Source organism: Egretta garzetta, unplaced genomic scaffold (assembly GCF_000687185.1).
Source record: "Egretta garzetta isolate BGI_Z169 unplaced genomic scaffold, ASM68718v1 scaffold137, whole genome shotgun sequence".
Taxonomy (NCBI): Eukaryota; Metazoa; Chordata; class Aves; order Pelecaniformes; family Ardeidae; genus Egretta; species Egretta garzetta.
In genome coordinates, this window is record NW_009260139.1 from 548064 (window position 1) to 572259 (window position 24196).

Consider the following 24196-nt stretch of genomic DNA (forward strand, 5'->3'; position numbering starts at 1 on the left):
TGAAATAAGATTCATTTCTTACCCTGAACTGTCTCCAGTGGGAGACAACACAGACAAGCGTGAGGCCTAGAAAGTATTATCTGGATTTGGTACATGGAAGCTTAGAGACATCGAAACAAGTGACTTAAGCACAGCTGAAATGGAGATTGTAATACAATGATATATCAGCTAATAATAAAGCAGTGTAAAAATGGAGAAGTCACTGCCTAAACGCTAAGCGTATGATTAATTTTCTCCCTTGATATGGGCACAGCAAGACTCTTATTGCTTTCTGAGGTATGTTTGCAAAAAGTGATGGCGCAGCCTGAAAGTCACATTTTTTTGGAGCTGAATGAACTATGGCTTGGAGCCACATGAAATCTGTTAGACAAAGGCAGGTCAAGAGGCTGCCATTAGCAATATAACTCCTCCCACAGTAATGGTAAACCCACAGGGCTTCTGCATCGTCTCAGCTCAGGCTCTTACTGTCTGGGCCCAGCGCTGTATCCTCCCAAGTATAAAGCATAAAGGCAGTGGATGAGGTGAAGTGATCTCCAGAATTATCCCTGGCATGAAGGTGCAACATGGTTAAAATCCTTCCCACTCAGTGAAAACATGAACATCACTGAGCTACTGCTATGCCCAGGGGTAAGCAAGTGCAGCTTTTATGAGCTAAGCCCCTGGGACTTTCTCCCTGACCTAGGGATGTTTTTCACCACTTCCAGAACAGAGCTGAGATGATGGTGTGTAACAGGACAGCCCCCAATGCTCCCAAATACTACTTTACCTCATAAAAGCTTTTGCATTTTACTAATATACCTTTTGGTATCTGGCAGCTAGGTGAAATCATGTGGAAGCTGGTGGGTGTGACAGTCATTTCTTACTCAGGATGGATGTCCATAACCTTTAGGCTGTCTTTGGAATTAAACATCTGGATTATAAAGTGCCTTTGCACAAAAAACCTGAGCCATGTTCACCATGCAGCAGAGATGGGAGGAGTGGGATGGTATCGGTGGGGGCTCTATGGTTTCAGTGGAACTATGCATATGCTGAATGCATCCAAGATAGATAAGGAGGGAAAAAAAACAGACAGGGAAGGCACCAGGAAGCCAAGAACAGCTGGAGAAGCACTTAAGTGTGGTGATTTTGGGGTAGCAACACAATATACTAAGTAGCCCCCATAAACCATTTTATCTGCAGGGCTATGAATAGTGAGGAGCTCTCTGTAGGAGATTACCCTTGCCCCCTGGCACCTGGGCTAGTGAGAGCATCTGCACTGGAGCTGATGACCTGCTCAAACCTTAACTACCTATTAACACGTAGACCTGCATCAGAGCCACAGCTAGCAGGACTGATGGTTTCTCCCTCTAAGGAAACATGCCTTCAGCATTGGCTAAGCCATATTCTTCTCAACCTACAATGCAGACATTTCTGTTTGAGCCCCACTTACAGTCAGCAGAGACGATAGAGTCACTGACTAGTGACCAGCTCAGCTGCAAAGATCTCTGCTGAGGGAGCCTTTTGTCTTTTGATTGGACGAGTCCACCCAAAATACTTCTTTTTACCTCTGTGCAATATTTAGCACACAGAAGGTTCGTTTAAACTCAAGTTCAGAAATTGCTATAATACAAACACCCGCAAGACATGTAATGACCCATTGCTTGTGCATGTGGTAAGACTGAGTCTGGGAAAGTTATCTCCCCACCTCCAAAGCTCTTGGGGGAATTACGTACATTTTTGCAATGCATCCTGGGTGGCTGTTGCTTGTCATCAGACCTCTTCTCCCTGCCTCGTGGGTATTACATGGCTCCTACTGGGAAGACAGCCCTGATCAGGATACACAGTTATGTCCCACCAGCAGGCTCTGCAGCATGGCAGCAAGGTAGCCCAGCTCTCACCCTTCTCTGATGCTTAACAAAGTCACCTCATTAGAATCATAGAATCATAGAATCAATCTGGTTGGAAAAGACCTTTGAGATCATCGGGTCCAACCGTTAACCTAACCCTGACATCCCACCACTAAACCATGTCCCTAAGCACCTCATCTATCCTTCTTTTAAATACCTCCAGGGATGAGGACTCTGCCACCTCCCTGGGCAGCCCATTGCAGAGCCTGACAACCCTTTCAGTGAAGAAGTTTTTCCTAATGTCTAGCCTAAACCTGCCCTGGCGCAACTTCAAACCTTTCCCTCTCGTCCTATTGTCTGTTACCAGCAGCTGCTGTGCTGGAAGCCACCATGTCACAGAAACCAGCTCTGTTTTACCAGAGGAACATCAGAGGAAGAAAACTGCTCTCCAGCAGAGCATTTCATATGAGGATGGGCCAGAAATTACTTTGGTCACACGATTTATTGGCAAACAAATATGAGATAGAGAACAGATCAGTACTGAAGGGGTGGGAAACAAGCACAGGAATTTTTAGAAGTCAAAGCACGGAAGGATTTATCTTAATTTTGTTTCCCCTTGGGGATGTCTACAAATGTGCAGGAGGACACACACTCCCTCTGTTACTGCAAGCCCTTGGTTGGCACTGAACTGGAGCTGCTAACCTTCCCCTCTTAACCTCTCAGGCTCAGTAGCATGTTAACCAGAGCTCCTCAGCTTGTTTGATGGAGCTGACTCACTCAAAGTGGGCTCAGTATGTGGGTAGAGTAACTTCACATCTACTGCAAAATACCACATAAATATATCCATAGAAAACAGCGTGTAAGTGGGAAGGTTGGGGTGTTGCTGAGAAACAGACCTCCCCAGTATCTCTCCTTTGATATCCCTGTGCCTGGGGCTGAAAGGCAAATCAGACACCGAGATACTGAAGCTGGATTCTTAACATCTACTTCACTAAGGCTGGGCAGTTCCTGCTGCTGCAATTGCAAGGCACCCAAAGGGATGCAGGAACAGCCTTGGAGGGTCACACCACAGGTCCAGCTAACCTGTACCATGGCTAGAAGCAAAAGCGATTAGTATAGGTTTAGAGCAACCCTCCTCCTGAAGAGCTCCCTGCTTTGCCAATTGGATGGTCTATATAGTACACTTGAGGTTGCATGTGCATCTAAAGTAACCCACACTCTTAAATAAGTCCTCTACCTCTCCACAGGTAGACCATACAGAAGCAGAGACAGAGAGAAATAAGGATGAGGAACAGGTTCTGGAGAGAAATGCTGTTTTTATCGATTTAACATACATAAAACCTATAGTGCTGCTGATCCACCTTGCTTTAGGGGAGCAGCAAGAGGAAGGTTAAACAGACATCTTCTAGATTATATGTGAAATACCGTAGCTGGCAATCTCACCTGCCATGTCATTATTCAGGTTAGATATCTGTAATGACCCATTCTGCTCTTAAAAATCAATAGTATAGGAAGCTCAGTTCAAATAGTCCCATTTAAAATGCATGTTTCATATCACTCTTACTACAAGATTTTAGTTCAGCCAATGCAGTTATAGAATGGATCACTTTGTATACTACATATTATGCAAGCGATTAGTGGGTTTTAAAAGGAAGGGTTACTTTGCCCTGAAACTTGGCAAGAGGCGCATGGTTAGTCTTCACCTATTCTCTTAATGCTGGAGGAGGAGAAAGCTCTCCCTGTGACACAGCGGCCAAGACAAGTTCTGATGCAGACAGCTAGCATAGCACTGAATTTCCTTCCTGCAGCACTTCTGCAGTAACAGCTGCTGTAATTGTTCAAATTGTAAAAAATCACAGGAAAACATGGCACTTTTCTCACCCACAGGTAGCTACCTTCTATTCATCAAAAGAAATTATCACTTTGCTACCGTAGATGTGATTGATATATTACATGCCCTTGTGAACCTCAATAATGACAATCAGTCTCAAAAGAATTGAATTACAGAGCACAAGAGTGGGTTACACAGAGTCAGTCCAGCTACCTCCACAGCAGTCCGTTTTAATCTGCTTGTTATCTTTCTCTTCAGGGGAAACTAGTTATTAAACTTTGGAGCAGCTGGCATTTGTACTATCTCTTCGTTCAAGGGATGTTTTTCTGTAAGCTGCAAACCGTGGCAAAGATGAACATGAGAAAGTTAACACAGGATATACACTCCAGCAAACCTGAACTTTTTTTCCGTGAAACACATGGGTGCATTGGTTTTGCCTTATTTAGAAAGTGCACAGGACACAGCGTCATGTCTTTATCTTGGGTTTCAAAGTGTTGGACAGCATTGGAGACTGTTGTGGTTTAACCTGGCTGGCAACTCAGCCCCACGCAGCTGCTGGCTTGCTCCCCCCACAAAGGGATGGGGGAGAGAATCAGAACGGTAAAAGCAAGAAACTCGTGGGTTGAGACAAAGACAGTTTAATAGGGAAAGCAAAAGCAACGCATGCAAGCAAAGCAAAACAAGGAATTCATTCACCGCTTCCCATGGGCAGGCAGGGGTTCAGCCATCTCCAGGAAAGCAGGGCTCCATCACGCGTAACGGTGACTTGGGAAGATAAACGCCATCACTCCGAATGTCCCCCCTTCCTTCTTCTTCCCCCAGCTTTACATACTGAGCATGATGCCGTATGGTCTGGGATAGCCCTTTGGGCAGTTGGGGTCAGCTGTCCTGGCTGTGCCCCCTCCCAGCTCCTTGTGCCCCTGGCAGGGCTGAGAGCTGAGAAGCCCTTGGCCAGTCTAAGCGCTACCCAGCAACAACTAAACCATCAGTGAGTTATCAACATTCTTCTAGTACTAAATCCAAAACACAGCACCATGCAAGCCACTGTGAAGAAAATTAACTCTATCCCAGCCAAAACCAAGACAGAGACCTAAATCTGACTGAGAAACAAATATTTCTAGCCAAAAATTGCCCTGGTTTGACAGCAAGGGGTGAAACAACACGCATGATGATAGCTATTTTAAGGAATGAGAATTTCCCTCCTGCACCTAGGAAGACTCATTGCCGGCTTTCATTAGTGTAAAACAGAGGATGGCTTGACTAAGGAAAGTGGTAGAGTTTAGATTAGATTTCTGTTCAGAACTCAGCCTGGCTAAGCCTCACCTAAACTCACAGTTTCTTTCCAGAAGAGGTGCAGAATAAGCTTCCGCAGGAGTTAGCTTGCTTTGTCAATAACTGGGTTATGATGAGGCCCTACCTAGTCTTACGCTAGAGAACACTGACATTCCTCTGCACAGATTCCTACACAGTTTCCAACACTCAGCTCCTGCCTTTAGCGTCATAAGTGATATGTCATGCTCAGCTTATCCATTATTTACTTTTCAAGCAGGAATAAATTTTTTTATGTTGTAATCCATCAGCAGCTGATCAAATATAAGTTGGGCTCAGCACTCATTGGTTCAGGCTACCCAGTTTTCTGAGAAGGAAGTAAACAAGAATATTTCTGTGAGGTTCATTGACTGGGAAAGCGGGTTACAGGGCTGCCCAGCAAATTGGGCTTTATGGTGTAGGAGCCATACCCCAGGCTTACATGCAATGGTGTCAATGCCCCAGGCAGCTATATGGGACTCCTGGGAAGACTTAGGCTTTTGCACTGTGACTCATGGAAATTGGTAAAGCAAACAGGGAACAGAAATGCAGGACTTCAGCAGCTCTCTCCAAGAGAGGAGAGGCACTTGATCCTACACCACCACCAGTGATCTCTGCTCAGGATCATTCTGCATGAATCCTCTGCAGGACTCTGGTGCCTGAGGAGCTTTTTCTCACAATAGAGATTGGAGGAGCTGCTGCCTCTTTTATTCTAGAAGAGAAACACTTGGAGCACTACATGATTTTTGGAGCATTGATTGGAAGCTGTGTAGCCCTCTGCACCCAAATGAGCTTGCAAAGTAGCAATGAGAGATCCAACTGCATCTTCTCAAAATGTCTATGGATATTTAAATTGTTTGACATAAAGAGAAAGAATTTCAGCTGAAAAGGCTGAAGATGCTTTCTTTCTTTTCCCCTAACACTACAGAGGTATTGAGGGCATTTTAAAGATAAGGGGGAAAACTGCTCTAAGTGACATTGGTAGAGGGAATATTAAAAACATCTCATAACCCCAGCAGCTGCAGTAACCTTGAAGCTTTCAGCAGAGTAAGACGTGGGCAAAGAAAGTGGCATTGGTTGTCTCTTAGCTGGGATTGGTTGTGTGGGACTATACCCTTACCATCTCCCTCCCTCTTGTTTCCTTTACCTGATGCTTTCCAACCTCCCAGGTTGTGCAGTGCCATGAATGAGAACAAAGGAGATGGAAGGAAGTGCAGATGCTTGTAGTGGGATGGTGAAGGAGAGCAGTGCCAAGATCCTCAGGCACCACATGGCTCCCCGGCTCTGGTGGTACTTTGTAATGGGTGGGAAGGTGTCAGCATGGTGCAGGTTATTATACCTCATCCAGAGAATGGTCCTTTAGGAGGCAGCCTGTGGCCAGTGTCAATCTGGCTGAGTAAGTAAAGGGCTTGGTATCATCTGCACATTGCCCCTCAGTGTTGTGGGTGGTCTAGGCCACTGTGGTCCACCAAAACAAACAACCTTTTGGTTCAGAAGGCAGAGTAAAGGGAAACAACAAAGTGGGCCAGACTTTTCCTGCAAATGAATATTCATATTTCAAAGATATATAATTGATCTACATGGGAGTATATGCTCCAACAAAAGGATCAGAAGCACAACATTATATGAGGGAACAGCTCCCCTGGGCTAAAACACCCTTTTTTGTCTGCTTTGTACAAGTCTGTGTTTACAGTGTTAGGGGTTGACAAATCTACTAGCCCAATAGTGGTATAGCTACCACAGCTCCGTGTTCCTCGGTCCAACCAGTAGTGAGGCTGAGCATGTATTCCCAATAAGCACACATACACACAATATTTATATATTTGCATATATGCATGTATGCTTATGTGCTTGACCAGCTACACAAATCAACACAAGAAATACAGCACTCACACAAATTCTAATAGCACCAGCAACCTCATCCTCTTGCCCACTTTGGCTGACCAGGATGAAAGCCTGTTATGGGAAAATACATATACATATGTATAAATGTATACACGCACAGTCTGTATCCCCACATAACTGGTCTTAGATACCCAGTCTACCCAGTAACTGCCCCTGGATCACCCACAGGCAGACACACACACGCACGTATGCACAAACAGGTCTCTGGTAGCCTGTCCAAGGACTGGCATAGAAGCAACTTGACAGTGGTACTGCAAGGGTTTGTGGAAGAGGGGTTGTGCCCAAGGGTGCTTGCCACATGCTGCAGCTTGGAAGAAATGGTGGAAGCCTGGATGTTCTCCAGCATCTGGGACTGGACACAGAGCGAGCACTGTAACCCAGGGCAGTGCTCAGCGGTGATTCAACTGCAGGGGAGACATAGCCTCAGAGGCCTTGGATGGCTTTCTCACAATAACTGAGGGGAGCATCTTAATCTTTAATCAGACATTTGCGTTATGACCAGTGCAATTTGTTTACAGTCTGCCTGAGAGTCCCCGTAGTGCCTTTAGCCAACTTAAAACAAAAAGAAAAAAATGACACTGCAATAAAACCGCATACGTTGGCAAACGGTGCCTTGACTTCACAATCTCAGCATTCGCAGTTCTTCCAGGAGTGAAGCACCAATGTTTCCCTCAAATGCTTGGGATGGGAATTACCTGAGGTGACTTTGTAATACCAGCTGACTAGTGCCAACTTTCAAAGTGATGACTACTGTGTAATCACAGCCCTTGGACTGGCATTTCAGCTTTCCTCAGTTTGTTTCCTTTTCCCTTTCTTTCCAAATGCAAATACATATTGCTTGCCAGATTTCTTTTACGGAATGTCAGATCTCATGATACTGAAATAAATTGTATAAACGAGCTCTAAGCAACAATGTTCTGCCTTCCTTCTGCAGCCTGATCTAGCCTCAGTCTCACAACTGTAGATGAGGAATGAAAGTCTGTTTGAAATCTGGCACAAGTAGTGAGATGACTTCATATTTGAATGTGACCAAACTATTAGTGGCTTACAAAGTTGCCACCTAGCAGCTGAACTGTAAGTACTGTCTGTGTGCAGGCTTAGCTGAGGCATGGATTTATCAGGCTACTGAGAAAAAAGGGCACAGTTTCACTGTTACTTTAAGTCAGCTTAACTTGGCACATAGGTTAAGAAGAAGAAACCGTCCTTCTCACCAGTTAGTGCTACCTGGAGGTGCTCACCGTTCCTCCCTTGTGCTGATACAGACCATCATGCCAAAGCATGATGAATCAGGTCCATGACTTCACCTCACCTCAGCTATCCCAGAACAAATAAAAACAAATGAGATGTTTGGTTTTAAACCAAATCAGTTCCTTAATCTTGGTTATGTCATGGCTGTGCAAATGCTTACAAGGAAAGTGAGGATAGGAAGGTAGGAGGAAAGCAGGACTGTGTCCTCTGTAGCGGTATGGACCTAGATTGACCATGGCACTTCACCTTAAGGGAACTGTAGTCCTCCCACTCGGGACACCTGCAGCGTGACACATGTTCCTGGTTGCATATCAGAGGAATTCATATAGAGGTACCAAACCCTCTTCTTCCCACTTTCCCTCTCTCCATCTGTCCTTAATTGCAAGGTAAAACACACCAGATTAAAATTCTCCTAGAAAATCTTCTTGAAGGGCCAGTTAGGTTTACACTCTGTGTCAGTGTCTCTGCAGTAACTCAATACAAAGAAATCTTTAATAACAGATATTTAAGGTCTGGTTTCTCCTCCTACACGGTAATTGGTAAAGTGTAGCTCTGCTCATGACTGTGGAGGCACACTGTTGGGAAATGGCTCTTAGGAGAGACTCTTTTCAAAACGATAAAGAAAATGCTTATTCTCATTGTTTTACTCTCCTTTCTCCAAGTTTTAAGATTTCTTTCCTGTGAGCAACTTCTTTTTTTCAGAGCACGCAACACTATCTGGAACAGTATGAAGTTATCCAGCCTATATACAGCAGTGTTCTTCTATTCTGCTTGGTATTTCCCACTGGCAACATAAACCCATTTATTTCTTGACTCATCCTTTCATTAGCTATAATCCCATTGCATATATTATTCATAGAATAATATGAATTCAGAAATATATATTGGTGGCCTTTTTTTAATCATCCTCAAATCAGTCTTATTTTTTCCCCCTATTCTTTAAACCAAGGGGTCTTTTTCAAATTAATTTTCCACTAAGGCTCATTTCATTTCACTTTGTATAATCTGGTATGTATGGAGCAGAACAAGGAAAATATTCAGGTCTATTTATATGCAATTAAATGGAAGTGATATATCCATGTCCTTTATAGATGGCTTTAATTTTCTCTGCAAAAGCACCTTACCACACTAAAACTCTTTGCGAAAGCAAAGTATATTTCTCTAGAATGAAAATTTGAACTACCAAAGCATCAACATACCAGGTGGGAATCTTTATTACTTTTTACCATGTACCAGCTCCTTAGACCTATCAATGCTGGTACACACAAGTATTAAGCTCACTAACAGAGATATCTGTATACAGATACACAGCAAAAAAACTTAAATAAAATTGAGACTACATGACTTGTATAACCAGACTCCAAGAGGGATCATAGTTTGGTAGGCACAAAGTGGCACCATAGCTGAGGTCCCACTCCACCACAGCATGTCTAATGTCAACTTAGGCAAGTAATTTTTACTCTGTGCCTATTTTCTCTAGAAGTAAAATGGGGCCTCTAACCCTTTCTAAAATTTCTCTAATATGTGGGAAGAATATTCTTTGCTTTTATGACTCTTTGGGAATCCTTCTGACCAGATAACCTCCCTTAGCTATTTCTGCATCAAGCATGAGACTTCTGACTGAACCACAGAGTTTAAGTGATAGTGAGTTTATCATGTCCACAGATCCATTTTCTCAATGTTTAAATACAAACACTGAGCCTTATTTTAGCTTAAATTTGTCTAAGTTCCACTCATTTGATAAAAGTAAAATACTATTTCATACCACAAAAATGGTCTTTGCATAGACTGTTGATTATCATAATTAGTAATTCTAAAACCTTTAATATTTACTTTAATAAAACAACCACTACAAAATCATTTCTACTTCATAAGTGCAATATAGAGAAATTGAGCCCTTTTGAGTTCTAAATGTGAGGCAGGAAATCTTTCAAAATTCGTTATTCTCCTGTCCCTTTCAGTTCCTTATCCTCTTATTTGGGACATGCAGTTTTGATTTCTTCAGGAAAAGGAAGAAGGCTTCTAGATGGAAACAGTCTTTGTTCTAATCTAGATAGAATTATTTTTTAATCTGTCCAAGGCCTTTAAATAAAAGCTACCTCTTCTGAGTCACTTTTGCTTGCTGCTGAAGAAATACAAAGGGCATTAGGGCTATCTAGAGACCGATCTCCATTTCAGTTCATTCATTTCCATATTTTACATTTCTATTTCTTAACTCCTGATTGCTCATGACCCTTCTAGGTAAGAGTTGTCACCCTGGAGTATTTATGGTTTATTCCTGCTAGATCCCAGGTTGGATTCTCCCCATTTTCATTCCCTGAATACAATTCCAGATGACTTTTGATTAGCTCTTCTCTTCTTTCCTTTATCCCTCCTTGTATTCCCCACCATGGTCACATCCCGTCTTCTCTCCTCAACACTGCCAAATGACACCAGTCTAGCTGGAATTGCAATGCTAAAAAAGCCTTCATGGCTGGAAGATGTCACTCCTACCTATACAAACAACTAATTATCTCCTTGCCCTCTTTGTCTGCTTGCTGAGGAAGAAGGTAACCAACCAGACTGCTCTAAGAGTCAGACAGATTTCTCTCTCACTGGACTTCTCCCTAGTGCTTTTTTTTTCACAGAAGAAATATGGAGATTGGGTATCACAGAGCCCTGATCTGATTCTTTAGCTGTCTTTTTGTTACCTTTAGTCTCATTACATCAAGAAAGAGATGAAATGTGGGACAAAATGACCCTTTGGGTATCATTTAATTCATAGTCCTGTTTGTTAGGCTCTCAGGGCCAGGGGAGGATGCAGAGGTTCATACAAAGACGACATAATAGAGTGGTTTGCCAAGATAACCAAGATTTCCAGGGAGTTCAGGTCTGCTGTTCTGCTGCAATCTTGAGTTTTCTACTGGGAACTTTGTCACTCCGTGAAGGGATCAGCTAATTGCATCAGAATTTTCTCTCTCTGCATGTGGCTTTAATTCTGCAGCTCTAAGCTCTTCCAAGTTTGCAGCTACTAAGCAAAGCACAGAAAACAAGTATATATTCTCAAGGTACTATAAGAAATTAACTTACAACATGACTGCTTTTAAGGGAAGAAAAGAAAAACTTCTATCAACAGTAAGTGGATCAACATCTGATGATGGAAGTACTGATTTCTCCCTGTCATGGAAACCACATGCCCGTTATCAGATAAAGCAACCATTTCTGTAGGCCAAGGCACATGGAAGAATTGTCAGATATTCCATTGTAGCTGTTCAGATGCATTCTTTGCCTACAGAAAGGACAGCACTGCATGAAGGAGAGAATAACTGACACTAACTGCCTTAAATGTAGCCAGGGATGGAGAAAGCACACTATGTGAGGGAAAAAGTATCCTACAATGTGCAATTCAGTGGTCCCAGTACTCTGAAACAAAGGACAGTGTGATTATTTTCTCCAGATAAACTTTTTTTTTAGAATCATAGAATCATAGAATCATTTTGGTTGGAAAAGACCTTTGAGATCATCGAGTCCAACTGTTAACCTAACCCTGACATCCCACCACTAAACCATGTCCCTAAGCACCTCATCTATCCTTCTTTTAAATACCTCCAGGGAGGAGGACTCTACCACCTCCCTGGGCAGCCCATTCCAGAGCCTGACAACCCTTTCGGTGAAGAAGTTTTTCCTAATGTCTAGCCCAAACCTGCCCTGGTGCAGCTTCAAACCTTTCCCCCTCGTCCTATCATCTGTTACCAGGGAGAAGAGACCGACCCCCACCTCCCTACAGCCTCCTTTCAGGTAGTTGTAGAGGGTGATCAGGTCTCGCCTCAGCCTCCTCTTCTTCAGGCTGAACAAACCCAGTTCCCTCAGCCGCTCCCCATCAGCCTTGTGTTCCAGACCCCTCACCAGCTTGGTTGCTCTCCTCTGGACATGTTCCAGCAATGCAATGTCTTTCTTGTAGTGAGGGGCCCAAAACTGAACACAGTATTTGAGGTGCGGCCTCACCAGCACCGAGTACAGGGGCACGATCACTTCCCTACTCCTACTGGTCACACTATTTCTGATACAGACCAAGATGCCATTGGCCTTTTTGGCCACCTGGGCACACTGCTGGCTCATATTCAGCCAGCTGTCAACCAGTAGCCCAAGACTTTTCAGTTAAGACAAGTCCCCAAGGATAGGGGCACTGTGCCAATGTCACTACCTGGCCAATAATAAAAGACATAGGCTACTTTAGGATTTCGGTTTTCCTTAAAAATGTATGAAGGGAGTTAAAAGCCTTAGTTGGGGTGTTAAAAAATATAACTCTCTGATATGAAATGGCTTATGGTGCCCAACAAGAATTATTTGTACTTCACAACAGAGATACAGCTTAAGCTGTATCCTATCCATGGATTTTCTCCCCAGCTGGATGCAACTGGGAGGTTCCTTTTTCCACTCAGCTGGGAAAGCTTTCTTGAAAGACTAGGGTAAGGTTCCTTCTTTCATAACTTTTCTTACAAAATATGAGTAAGGCAGGGAAATGGAAGTGACACCCTTTTAAAGGGAGAAATACAAAGAGATGAGATGTAAAAAATACTACTGATAAATTGAATCTGTCAGTTTTCTCAGGAAAAAGAAGAAAACCATGAACAACCTCATGAAAATACAGAGCATCATGCATTATCTTGCCTAGAAAAAATGAGTACTTTGAGCCCATCTTACTGAACAAGCTGGGAACAAGACTTTAAGTGGAAAGAATAAATGCAACTTCACCCAACTGCTTTATTAGCAAGCAGAATATGATCCCAATCTTTCAAAGTGTCAAAAAAGAAAAAAACCCAAACAAAAAAAACCCCAAGATAAATGCACAGGACCAGCTATTCTAAAGGGAGTAATGGAAAGTGTGACTTAAAACCCTAAAGGACATTTCTGAGATTTCTGTAGAGGCATACAGATATGTTAGCTGAAACTGATTTCAGTAAAGATTATATGGTTTTATGCTGGCTAAAGGAGAGAACTCATCATAAACAATGAATTGTGCAACACATCTTGTGCATCAGCACAACTCATCCTATCAGTAATTAGAGGCATATGATTACGTTTAAATCGAAAGGTCCCCACAAGGGCAGGCAATTCAATGCTCTTCCTACTGCTAAGAAAAGCTTGATATCTAGTGTGGGAACCACACCGCAAATGAAGGAATCCAGAAGTACATATGTTCATTTCCATGGAAATGCTTTGCATTTGCATTCTGCTTGAAAGATTACTGGCCTAAGGATTCTTCTTGAAGCTGCTTATGAAACAGCAACATTTAAGTCATCCAGAAAGGATGCTGCATTTCAGGGCATGTCATACAAAGCTATTTCAGGCGAATGATGACTTCTAGCTCTGAACCTTGTGCTCATCAGCCCACCAGATTTTCAGAATGTGACTGTTCAGCATTTTCTAAAAATCATGCCTCAAGAAGTACCTCAGATTGACCATTCAAAAGTTAGGGTATGGATCATCAGCAGACTTTGAAAATCTGATCCAAGTCCTATCTCTGATGCTTTCTTAAAATATTACCATGTTCCCATAGCCAAAGTATCTCTGTACATCTAACAGCCCTGTGCTTCAGAGAAGAGCTATCTCAGCTCCTATCTACAACTGCTAGGAAAACATGGCACTGATAGCCAGGGTGCCTTGCCCAAGACACAAGTAAAAGGTAGGCAGGGAAAGGATTGGAGTCCAACATGCACCCCTACTCCCTTCAAGCTAAACAAATGTCCTAGTTTCCTTTATATTCTATGACTTTTTAAATGATTACTGAATTTCTCTATGCAGTTCTCCAAAGAAGTAATCTAATTGCAATTTCTGTTCAAACTTTCTCGTGATAACTGCAGCTGAAGCCTTGATATCATTGTTTAAATTTATCCATCTGAAAGCTTCATCTGAACATTATTATTCTGACAAGAGTTTTTCTAGACAGGGCTGATGAAATTAACTGAAGAGATCCACAAATGAAGATTTTAATCAAGATTAATACCTGCATTGTTAAGGGCTGACAAGATGTATGAACATAGTGATGTTGTCATCTATTAAATCTTTTGATCTTAAAAAAAGAACCAAGGCTTTGGCCCTACTTCTGTTTTGATGAGTGTGAGAGGACTTTAATTTGGTGGGATAAGATGAGTGTTTCTCAACATTACTGCCCAAAGACAGGAGGTAAAAATCTACTGGCAGAATCCCTGAATGCTCTGCAGAGATCCTGATACTGCCGAGCACTTGCACTTGGGTCTATGTTTCTGAGATAGCTTGAGTCCCTGAATAGCTGGTTAATAATTATAAGAGGGGGGAAAAGTCTGTGTCCTCCAGCCAGCACCCAGTGACAGGGAGCAGCAACTGCTGAGCCAAGATCTCAATTAAATGAATCAAAAAAATTAATTCAATATATCTCATCTACAGGTCTTTAGACCATTTCCACCTTCATAACTGATAAATGAATTCAGTGCCCTCCCTGAGCTTGATGTTGATAGTCTCCTCCTACCAATATTTTCTGATTGAGCATGGGGTCCCCTTTCTTCACATATAAGATACCTGCATCTGCTCCCCTTGCAGCATCTTGCTAAGTCCCCTATTCCAACCACCCAGATGTCTGCTGACAAGCCAAGGTCACTGTGTAAGCAACAGGGAATCAGGGAAAGGATCTGCGGATTGAAAGGAAGTGAAGAATTGAGCAGGAAAAGCTCAGGCCTAAAGGGAGGAGAACTGAGAATGTTTTGGAGGGTTGTTAATTTCCCTTTCCAAATGCATCCAGTAGCTGCCTTGAAAATGTCAATACAAACTCTTCCCATACTGTAGCTTTTAAGCTTTCTGCTTCCAAGTTAGAGAACAGACATACAGCGCTGTGCTGACAGACAGCTAATGGGAGAACCTTTGGCAAAGAAAAATGGAAAGGAGCAGCTGAGGTCAGAGGTGTGGGTAACAGCTTGTACTGTGTTTGTGCGGCAAGGTTTTAGTATCGAGAGGGCTGCAAGGGTGGCCTCTGTGAGAAGATGGCAGAATCTGCCCCACGTCAGACAGAACCAATGCAAGACAGCTCTAGGACAGACCCGCCACTGGCCAAGGCTGAGCCCATCAGTGATGGTGGTAGCGCCTCTGGGATAACATAGTTAAGAAAGGGTAAAAAAAGCTGCAAAACAGCAGCTGGGGAGAGGAGTATGTAAAAACTTTTCAGACAGCGAAGTCAGTGAAGAAGCTATGGCAGGAGAAAGATTATTTCCTGATAACTCACCTGCTTTATCAAGTTTTTGGACTCATTTAGCTAATCCCCTCTTCCTCAAAAGTTTCCACCTTCTTGATGATGTCAAACCAACCATGGTGTAGCCATACCTTTTATGCAGGTGTGAAAAGCCTTGGTAAGAAAACAGAAGAAGGGGAACAGGACTGAGCACCTGGCAACAAGACCATTCACAACCAGCCATAAATGTTTCTGAGGCTGAGGAGGAAGGCCTGAGGTCTTTAGTCCTTTTCTTTCTACCCTTCACAGCCAAGTGAATTCCTGAGCAGAAATTGAAGTCAGGTCACAGTGAGGCAGTGAATTGTATTTATGGAATTGAAAAGCAATTTCAGCCTTTCTGCAGCACTGCAGGCCTTTGCTTTTTGTAGGCTTGCATGGGAACTCAGCACTGAAGTAGTTAACCCTGAATGATTTGGAAAGCATTATACGCATATGAACACAAGTCATTGCATGCCACTCTGTCCCCAGGGTTCACAAAAACACTTTTTTTAATCTTCAGGAAGAAAATTTCTGCCAGTCTCCACCATTAATTGACATGCTTTTTCTTCTACAGCATTTTTGAGCGATGGTTAAGAAGACACAGGCCCATGCTAGAAGTTTACCCAGCAGCCAACGCACCCATTGGGCACAATCGAGAAAATTACATGGTCCCCTTTATCCCCCTTTACAGAAATGGAGAATTTTTTAAATCCTCAAGAGAGCTGGGGTATGACTATGAGTATCTACAAGAACCAGGTAACGTTATTATTTTGGGTGTCAAATTTGTGCCTATAATCTGGGATATGTCTGTAAAATTAGAAGATATTAAAAAATCCTTCCATTCCAGATTTTTCCCTGAATATAGTTCCAAATTGTACCTGCTTGTTCTCATATTTCTGGTCTGATGAAGAGTCAACATGATACCGTTAGAAAAGTTCCAACAAAAATCAATCACTGACATCAATATTATCTATCCTAGCCTATTAAAAGCAGCAACTGGCACAAATGGTCAGCTCATGAACAGAACTGGGGAGAAAAAGTGCTGGATTTTGAATCTGCCAGTTGCTCAGCTCAGCTGTTACAGTGCAACACAAATCAGAACCAGGGGGATTTTCAGATTTCTGGACACAGTTTAAAGGAGGGCAGATGCAAAGCTTTCTTTCTAGTTTACAGTTGTAATCTGATCTCTTAAGTACCTGAAATAAAATTCACCATGGCACCAAAAACCAACATAAGGTCTGTGCAGCACTTAAAACAGGGATCTGCTGACTTTGTGCTTGCCCTATGGTAATTTATATGAAGACAATTTAATCATTCATAATGCTCATTTCCTTTAATCAAATTAATTTTGCACTGTTTAGTGATGGTTTTGACTTGCGTTGCTGTTCAAATGAAGTTTTGAGTTGAGTGTCTTGGCAGAAGGAAGACAGAGGCCCTTCAGGCTGTAGCTACTGGGGAACCTCAGGGAGCCCAGGTCTCATGCTCAGAGTAGTGGACTTCGTAGTTTTGCCTGAGTAATACAGACCTCCTTATTGTGTATGGGAAGGGTTAAAATCTGTTAAAGATGTAAAGTTCCCTGGAACTGAGGATTTCTCGGATACTTTGGCCCAATCCTTTATAAAACTGGGCCATTGGAATGATCATTACGTTCACTACTGCCAAAAGCTACCTGGGATGTGGGATGCAGACATCCTTGCAAAGCATTGGCCACTGAACAGGTAGGTTACTGGGCATGTTTGCATTTCCTGCTTGAGGCAGAAAATTTTCTGTGAATGTGTCTTTTCAATTAAAAGGCAATTAAGAGCTGAAAGTCCAATTACTATGTAGCCAAACCACCAGGGACATTTTAGCGATGCTAGCATTCTTATTGCTTGCTTCTTGTCTTTATCAAAACAGTATTAGTTCTGGGGGCATCTGTGCTTTTCTGACAGTTTGCTTACTAATGGGGGTATGGTTTCTGCATACTTCATGAACTGCTCAATCATGCATTTTTCTTGTTCACTTCTCAAGTAAAATCTAGCTTGTGATTTAAAGTCATCCAGAAATCACATTTTTGACTATTTTTTGTGTAACAGAAGGAATCTGCAACTCTCCTGTATAATTGTTAAGGCTGGTTTAGTACTACAAGCAAGGGGCAGAAGACAATATTTCTCCTAACATGCCATAAAAAGTTTGATCAGCCCCACGTATTCAGACAGAAAATAATCTAATAAATGCTTCAAATATAATATCAAAATTATTGGTTTGGTCTTCTCAGTAGTATTTTTGCCTTTTTATTCATGTTACTATGATTTTATACCTGATGAAGATCAGAAATATTTATATATATTTTCAATGAAAGCCACTAGTTTCCTAAAACCATGTTATTCCTAAAATTTTACTGCTAAAAAAAGTGCCAAATACCATGACTTTCAGAAACACTGAGTGCTGAATTGGTACTGCAAAAGGAAACAAATGGTAAACTATTTACCATTTAGTAATTAATTTCTGTTGCTTCCTGATCTCTTCCCTTTTCCCAGGGGATCAGGCGGTCCTCAGAAAATTAAATTCTTATTACATTCTGCCCATGTTTTTAGCACCGAGATAAAGAAAGTAGTACCTTAATTATTTTGAAAGATCAACACAAAGAGTGAAATTCAACCCCATTTAGAAAGCCCAGATAATCCTTGGATGTTGCTCAACCCCTTAAGCCTTTTCTCATCTGAAGGGAAGAACTGGTTACAAACGGAAAATGGGCTGGAATCTCAAAATGTAGATATGGGTTTTCTCAGTACTCCAGTGTTTAAACCCAGACTTTTCTCCAGATAGGAATGCTGTGTTCCTGTTCAGAGGAACATAGGAGTAAAAGGGAACTTCTTGGTAGAGTTGCTGAAGCAGGAAAACCTGCTGACCCTCCCTAAAAGATCCCATGTACTGAAACGAGAAGACAAATTCTGGGACTGGCAGCCAGGAGTTACTAGACAAATAGGAAAAAGTTACAAAGAGAAAAAAATCCCAACCTCATAGCAGAGAAGTTCTGGGTGGTCAAGAAGAGGCAGCATTTCTGCAGTTCTTCCAAATGAGGAGGAAGAGGAAATGCAGAGGAAGAGGACAGGGCAGAGTGAGGAATGAGCACACAAAGACCTGTCTCCATCCTGTCTTCAAGACCTGGATTCTTTGCTTTTAAAGGAAGTAGCTGGAGGAAAGCAGCAAGGGCAGGAATTCTGAGTCACAGCACTAGCAACTTGGTAGAGATGAAGGAGGACTACATAGACCATGATAAGGTTGGTTATGAGAAATAAAACTTGGAAAGAATCCAATGAAAAAATGGCATTTTAACGCTATATTATATTGTTGCTGTTTTAAACCACTGTGGCATTTACCATTGAGCCTTGTTAACTCAATAAAGTATATTTTTGCTTCTCTCTTTTACGAGTGAAGCGCATCACTCCATCCGTGACATCCCCGAAGGAAACACTGATGCCTGAAGCCCTGCTTTCCACTGAAAAGCAAATCAGTGTGTGACAGTATGTGGTTATTTTAATTGCAGCTTCATTTATTTTTATACATACAATGGCCCTGAAGCAGAAGCGGTCGCAAACAGTGTGCATGGAAATCCATCCCTCAGGAATCGAAGACACATGTCAGAGCCTAGTTACTGGGGAACTGATCTGAGCAGAAACCAGAGCAGACATCCAGCTTTCCTTGACATGAGAACCATGAGCTGTAAAACTACCACAGCCCGCATGGCTTACTGAAAACGAACATTTGTTAGCATCAATAAAAAAGATTTGGAAGACTAACGACACCACCTAGCAATAGCTGTCAAAACAATTTGCTATGGCAAGAGCTATTCCAAGCACTTAGATTTCAGAGGCTGGACTAAGTCTTTCCTATTTTTTTTTTCTTCCAAAAATAGGAACAGATAAATCCATAGACACAGCATTGTTTTTTCCCCAGAAAATTTCCCTCTTTTGGTGGGAACAGTTTGATGACCACTACATGTGTAGCCAGGTGATTCACTTTTTTTAAATTTTTTTTGGAAAAGCAGGCAGCTACCCGACTATAAACCCAGGAATCTAACCATCAGTTGCAATTTTTGGGCATCTTAACTAAGGATCTTTGACCCTCAGGGCAAAGCAAGGGATAGGGGCATTGTGATTACAATGCAGAAGGTCAGGCTGCTCAGGGATGTGTTGCAGGAGGAGAGCTCAGTCCCAGAATCCAACTGCAGCTCATTTCTATTTCAGGCTCTTCAGCAATTTGGTTGCAAAATCACATCCAGGCAAGTAGGAAATGTGGCAGCTGGAAAATATGGTATCGCCATGGAGGAACTCTACTGAGTTTCATGACACAGGAGCACGCACTGTTGGCCACAACATGAAAGGGCAATGTTACGCATGTTAAGAGCCTGTGATAAAATAGTGACGTGCAATAAAATGTGGATGCTGGGAGAATAGGAAGCAATTAAAGGGGACAATAGCTGAGAAATTATGTCTTGAGGAACGGTTTACATTTCTGAACTAAATAAAAGATGAGAAGACAGTATTTTGGCCCCCGGTTTTCTTCAAGCAGAGATAAGGAGGTGTAGATTAAGGTTGATTAAAACAGGAGAGAACCAAAGCAAACTGGATGCAAAAATATATGCCTCAGAAAAAAAAAAAGAGCACGAGCAGTTATTTTGATGATTATATAATGATGCTTAAAGGAGCAACAGAAATATGGATTTAAAAAACTTGTGTGGGGTTTTTTTTTTCTTTTTCCTGGGAGCTATTTAGGGGTAGGAAACTATCCTGTGGTGAGTTATTAATACCCTTGTAGCATACAGTGTGGTGATACCAGGTATCCTATAGCCAGATCTGACCTCTTTTTTGATACAGTTATATAAGTAAACTGAAAGAGCACTTATGAAGTGCAAGCATTAACTGAGGTTGTCAAAGAAAAAGTAAACACTATTGCTCTATAAATACACCCAGAGATATTTGAGTTATCTCCTCTCGACATTCCAAAGTAATCAATTTTTGCTACTATTGTGGTTTAACCCCAGCTCCAACTCAGCCCCACTCAGACACTCACTCACGACCCCTGCAGTGGGATGGGGGAGAGAATCAGAAGGGTAAAAGTGACAAAACTGGTGAGTTGAGATAAAGACAGTTTAATGGGGAGAGCAAAAGCTGCACAGACAAGAAAAACAAAACAAAACAAGGAAATTAATTCACCACTTCCCATGGGCAGGTAGGGGTTCAGCCATCTCCAGGAAGGTAGGGTTCCATCACATGTAACGGTGACTTGGGAAGACAAACGCCATCACTCCAAACATCCCCCCCTTCCTTCTTCTTCCCCCAGCTTTACATGCTGAGCATCCTTGACTCTGTATCAGCCCTGCTCAGCAGTAATGAAACCATCCCTGTGTTATCAACACTGTTTCCAGCACAAATCCCCATACCAGCTACTATGAAGAAAATTAACTCTAACCCAGCAACACAGCCAGTAATCCACTCTGTGGATGTGCCATCACGGCCAGCGAGTGCGTAGGACTCCACAGCAATGTTACTACACAGAAGTAACAGGTGGAGACAACTGTAATCAACTTCAGCACTGAAAATTGAATTATAAAGCTGTTTTTAGTCATGCAGAAATGGTCTGGATTCTCACTGTTTCTAGGGTCAGTCACAGGAGGAAGGGTGGGTCACAGTTTCCCGATTTACCCACCTTGGGCTGAAGGTAGTACTGAAAGGGAGCAGCTTGAGTTTACACCATCAGATACTGTATCTCTACCATAAACAACCCACAACCACCCATGCATGGCATGTCCTGCAGTCCAAAGGTAGTGGACTGTGGCTGACTGTCTTCTCCAGATTTTCTCTAGTTGTTGTCAGAAGACAATGTTGCAAAAGGCTTTCCGAGCTGGAAGGAGACCCTGTTTAAGTTAGTGAGTTGTGAGCTTTCCATCACTGCAGAGACAAGTGATCCTGCCTTAAGACAGACTGAGGGACTCAATAACAAGAATCCCTCCCAGCTCATCTTCCTAGTTTTTGTTTGTGGAATTCTCACTGGTATTTCCTTTGACCACCCAGAGGGACACAGTCAGTGAACCACACACACACAAGAAATGGCAGAAACCAAATAGAAAAAACTTGCTTACAAGGATAAGAAAAAAGTTGCAAGCTTGACCTAACAAGATATGTTTGTTCTGCCTCAAGTTCTGTTTTAAAATCTGGTGCCCTTTTACTACCCGTATTAGGGATAGAAAAACATGTAAAATTGAATAGCAAGACTGCCAACATATTAGTGGGGCATATGGTAATAGATAAATGATAGACATTTTTTTTTATTAGTTTCTTGACTGGCCAGAGTTTTTGGAAGTAATCCTGGAAAGACTTCGCCATCTTCTAGTTTACATAGAAGGAATATCTAAAATATATAAATATCCTTTCAAAATATTTTAAATATTAAGTGTTTGTTTTCATCCTTGGGATCCATTATATCAATAATGTAGTTTGACATTACTGCTAAAGGAAGATTTCAGGATGCCCAGTAATAGATTGGCCATAGCATATTTCTTCTTCAGTCCTCATGGAAAGTCCACATTATTACCCTAAACAGAGGAGACACACATTGCTTCACCTTAAATTACACTGTTGTGGTTTCCTAACCTCTCAGTGACCTCCAGCAACCCATAAAAAATGGACTGCCTGGTATTTTTAAATTATATTAAGAAGAACTATCTGATGTTTTAAGAGTAAGGAATTATTTGTTACTGTTACCCAAAGCTAACACTCTCTTTGAGAAGAAAAAGTATGTCAAGAGTTGAATGCTAAGACCATGGCTGAGGTTAATCACTGCTATTTTTCTATCAGAGAAAGCAAGATGAGGAGATATAGTTGGTATTAGTCATTAATAGGAGGGCAGATATCAAGCACCAGCCTGACCTGGCTTCCTCTTCCTTTGTCATGAACCTATTGACTGAAAGGGCAGTTTTAATCAATGTTCATGGCAGCTTCTAGTGAGGATTATCATTTGACTCTAAACACTGGTATAAAAGGAATGGAATTGGCATTGGCCAATGTCTCCCATGAAGCAGTTATGTGTTGTGTCTGTCCCCATCCCCCCCTTCCACCCCCCTGCCCCACCCTGCCACTCCCTTGACACTTTTCCCAGGTAGTCAACAGCAAACACAGTTGCTTGTACTCTTGGATCTTGCACAGTTAGAGATTAAAGAATTATGGTAATGGAATACTTGACATCCCAGTTTGCATGATATTGGCTGGGGGGGCAGTCCAGTCATAGGTTTACTGTTGTGTTAGAGTCACAGATTAACAGATTATAGGGTGTCCTGGGGTGCTCCATCCCCTGACACCCAAGAGTTGCCATGGCAACTTTATGATAGTGATGCCAAACACCTTTTGTGCAGCAAAAAGAAACAGGCAGTAGGTGCCAGGAGGTGGCTTTTGGCTTTGAGCTAATTACAGAAACTGTACAGACTGAGGCTGAAAGCAAGAGATGCATGTTTGACTGACTATCAAGATATAATAAAATAGATTAATCCCTTCTGAAAGGCCCTGCTGTGAAACGTGACATCTCATCATCTCAAAGTCATGTTATGTTTTACCTGGAAGAAGATAGCTCAGACCTCCAGCTAATACTGATGGAGGAGGGAGATGGTTCAAGGACAAAGTACGAATTTAAGATGTCAATTAGAAAACCTTCATATCCCAGATAAATTCTGCAAGGAAGAGAACTTTGTAATAATTCTCTTTTTCCATAACATTAGAACAGTATCAAGTTCCTGTTATGTATCAATTTTCTTTTATCATATGAATACTCCAGTTTAAATAGACAGATTGTTTCTAATTTAGACATTTGCAATATAAACATAAAAGAGTTGAGTTAAAAATATTGGAGTTACAAAGTCAAGCTCACAGAGTTAAGAAATGCCAGCATTAAAGTTGTCTGTATAGCAATAATTCATGCTCCACCTCTACATGTATGCATTACCTTTAATTGCACACTATTTTTTCCCCAGACCCCCACCTCATCACTGGCATAGACAGCATTCATTAAGAACCAGATGTCTGAAGCTTTTTACTTTTGATTTTAATTTTCTCAGTTAAGCACTGTGTAGCTTAAGGTATGATTTATTGCACACTTTTAAAATGCTATCCTGAAGATGTTTCTTCTAACACTTTTCTTTGGTGCCGATCACTATAGCAGCTGAGTCCTGCAGAAGTATTAATTTATATTCACAATACAAAGTATTCAGTGAATGGTACTGTCCTCCTTTGACAGATGAGAAATGAAGGATTGAAGAGATAATGTACCTCAAACCCAGAGGTTTGTGGAGTTCACTCTGAAACATCAAGAACCTAATTTTTCTGTAATTCTTAGTGTTATGTAGCATTTATGTGTCTAATGAGGTCAGAAGCAGAAGGCTGAACATGCAGACTCTTGCAAATACAATCTCAGAATACAAAGTTGGACTAACTGGAAAACAAGGACCAGAGATATAGCAACCAAACATTCCCCAAAGTGAAGCTGAGTTGTAGGGACAAACAAACTGTATACTGCCTAAACTCAGCCTAAAATGGAATTACATCTCAGAAAGTGATTCAGACATCGAGTGCTAAGGATAGCTTAGCCTTAAAGGTACTGCAAACCCAAAGCATCTTTTCAGAGCACATTGCACGTAACAGCAGACACTCAGAAGCACCATGATCCAAGAAGATATATGGGATTACTTTTCTGGGCACCAGTGAAAATGCATGATGGAGGAAGACATTTATAGCATTCGTGGGGGTATAGCACACTAAATATGGTTAAGCACATCTAAATCAGTCCGGATGCATGAACACTATTTAAAAATAAATTACCATAGGGGTC

At 41.9% G+C, this 24196-nt stretch overlaps 1 protein-coding gene across 1 annotated transcript in view; it reads left to right on the top strand.

Annotated features, from left to right (window-relative positions):
- TYR (tyrosinase) overlaps positions 1-24196 on the top strand; it is a 52851-nt gene that overhangs the window by 27425 nt on the left and 1230 nt on the right. The window contains exon 4 of the mRNA XM_009641682.2: positions 15912-16093. Coding sequence (XP_009639977.1) covers positions 15912-16093 — 182 coding nt within the window. The remainder of the gene's footprint in view (positions 1-15911; positions 16094-24196) is intronic.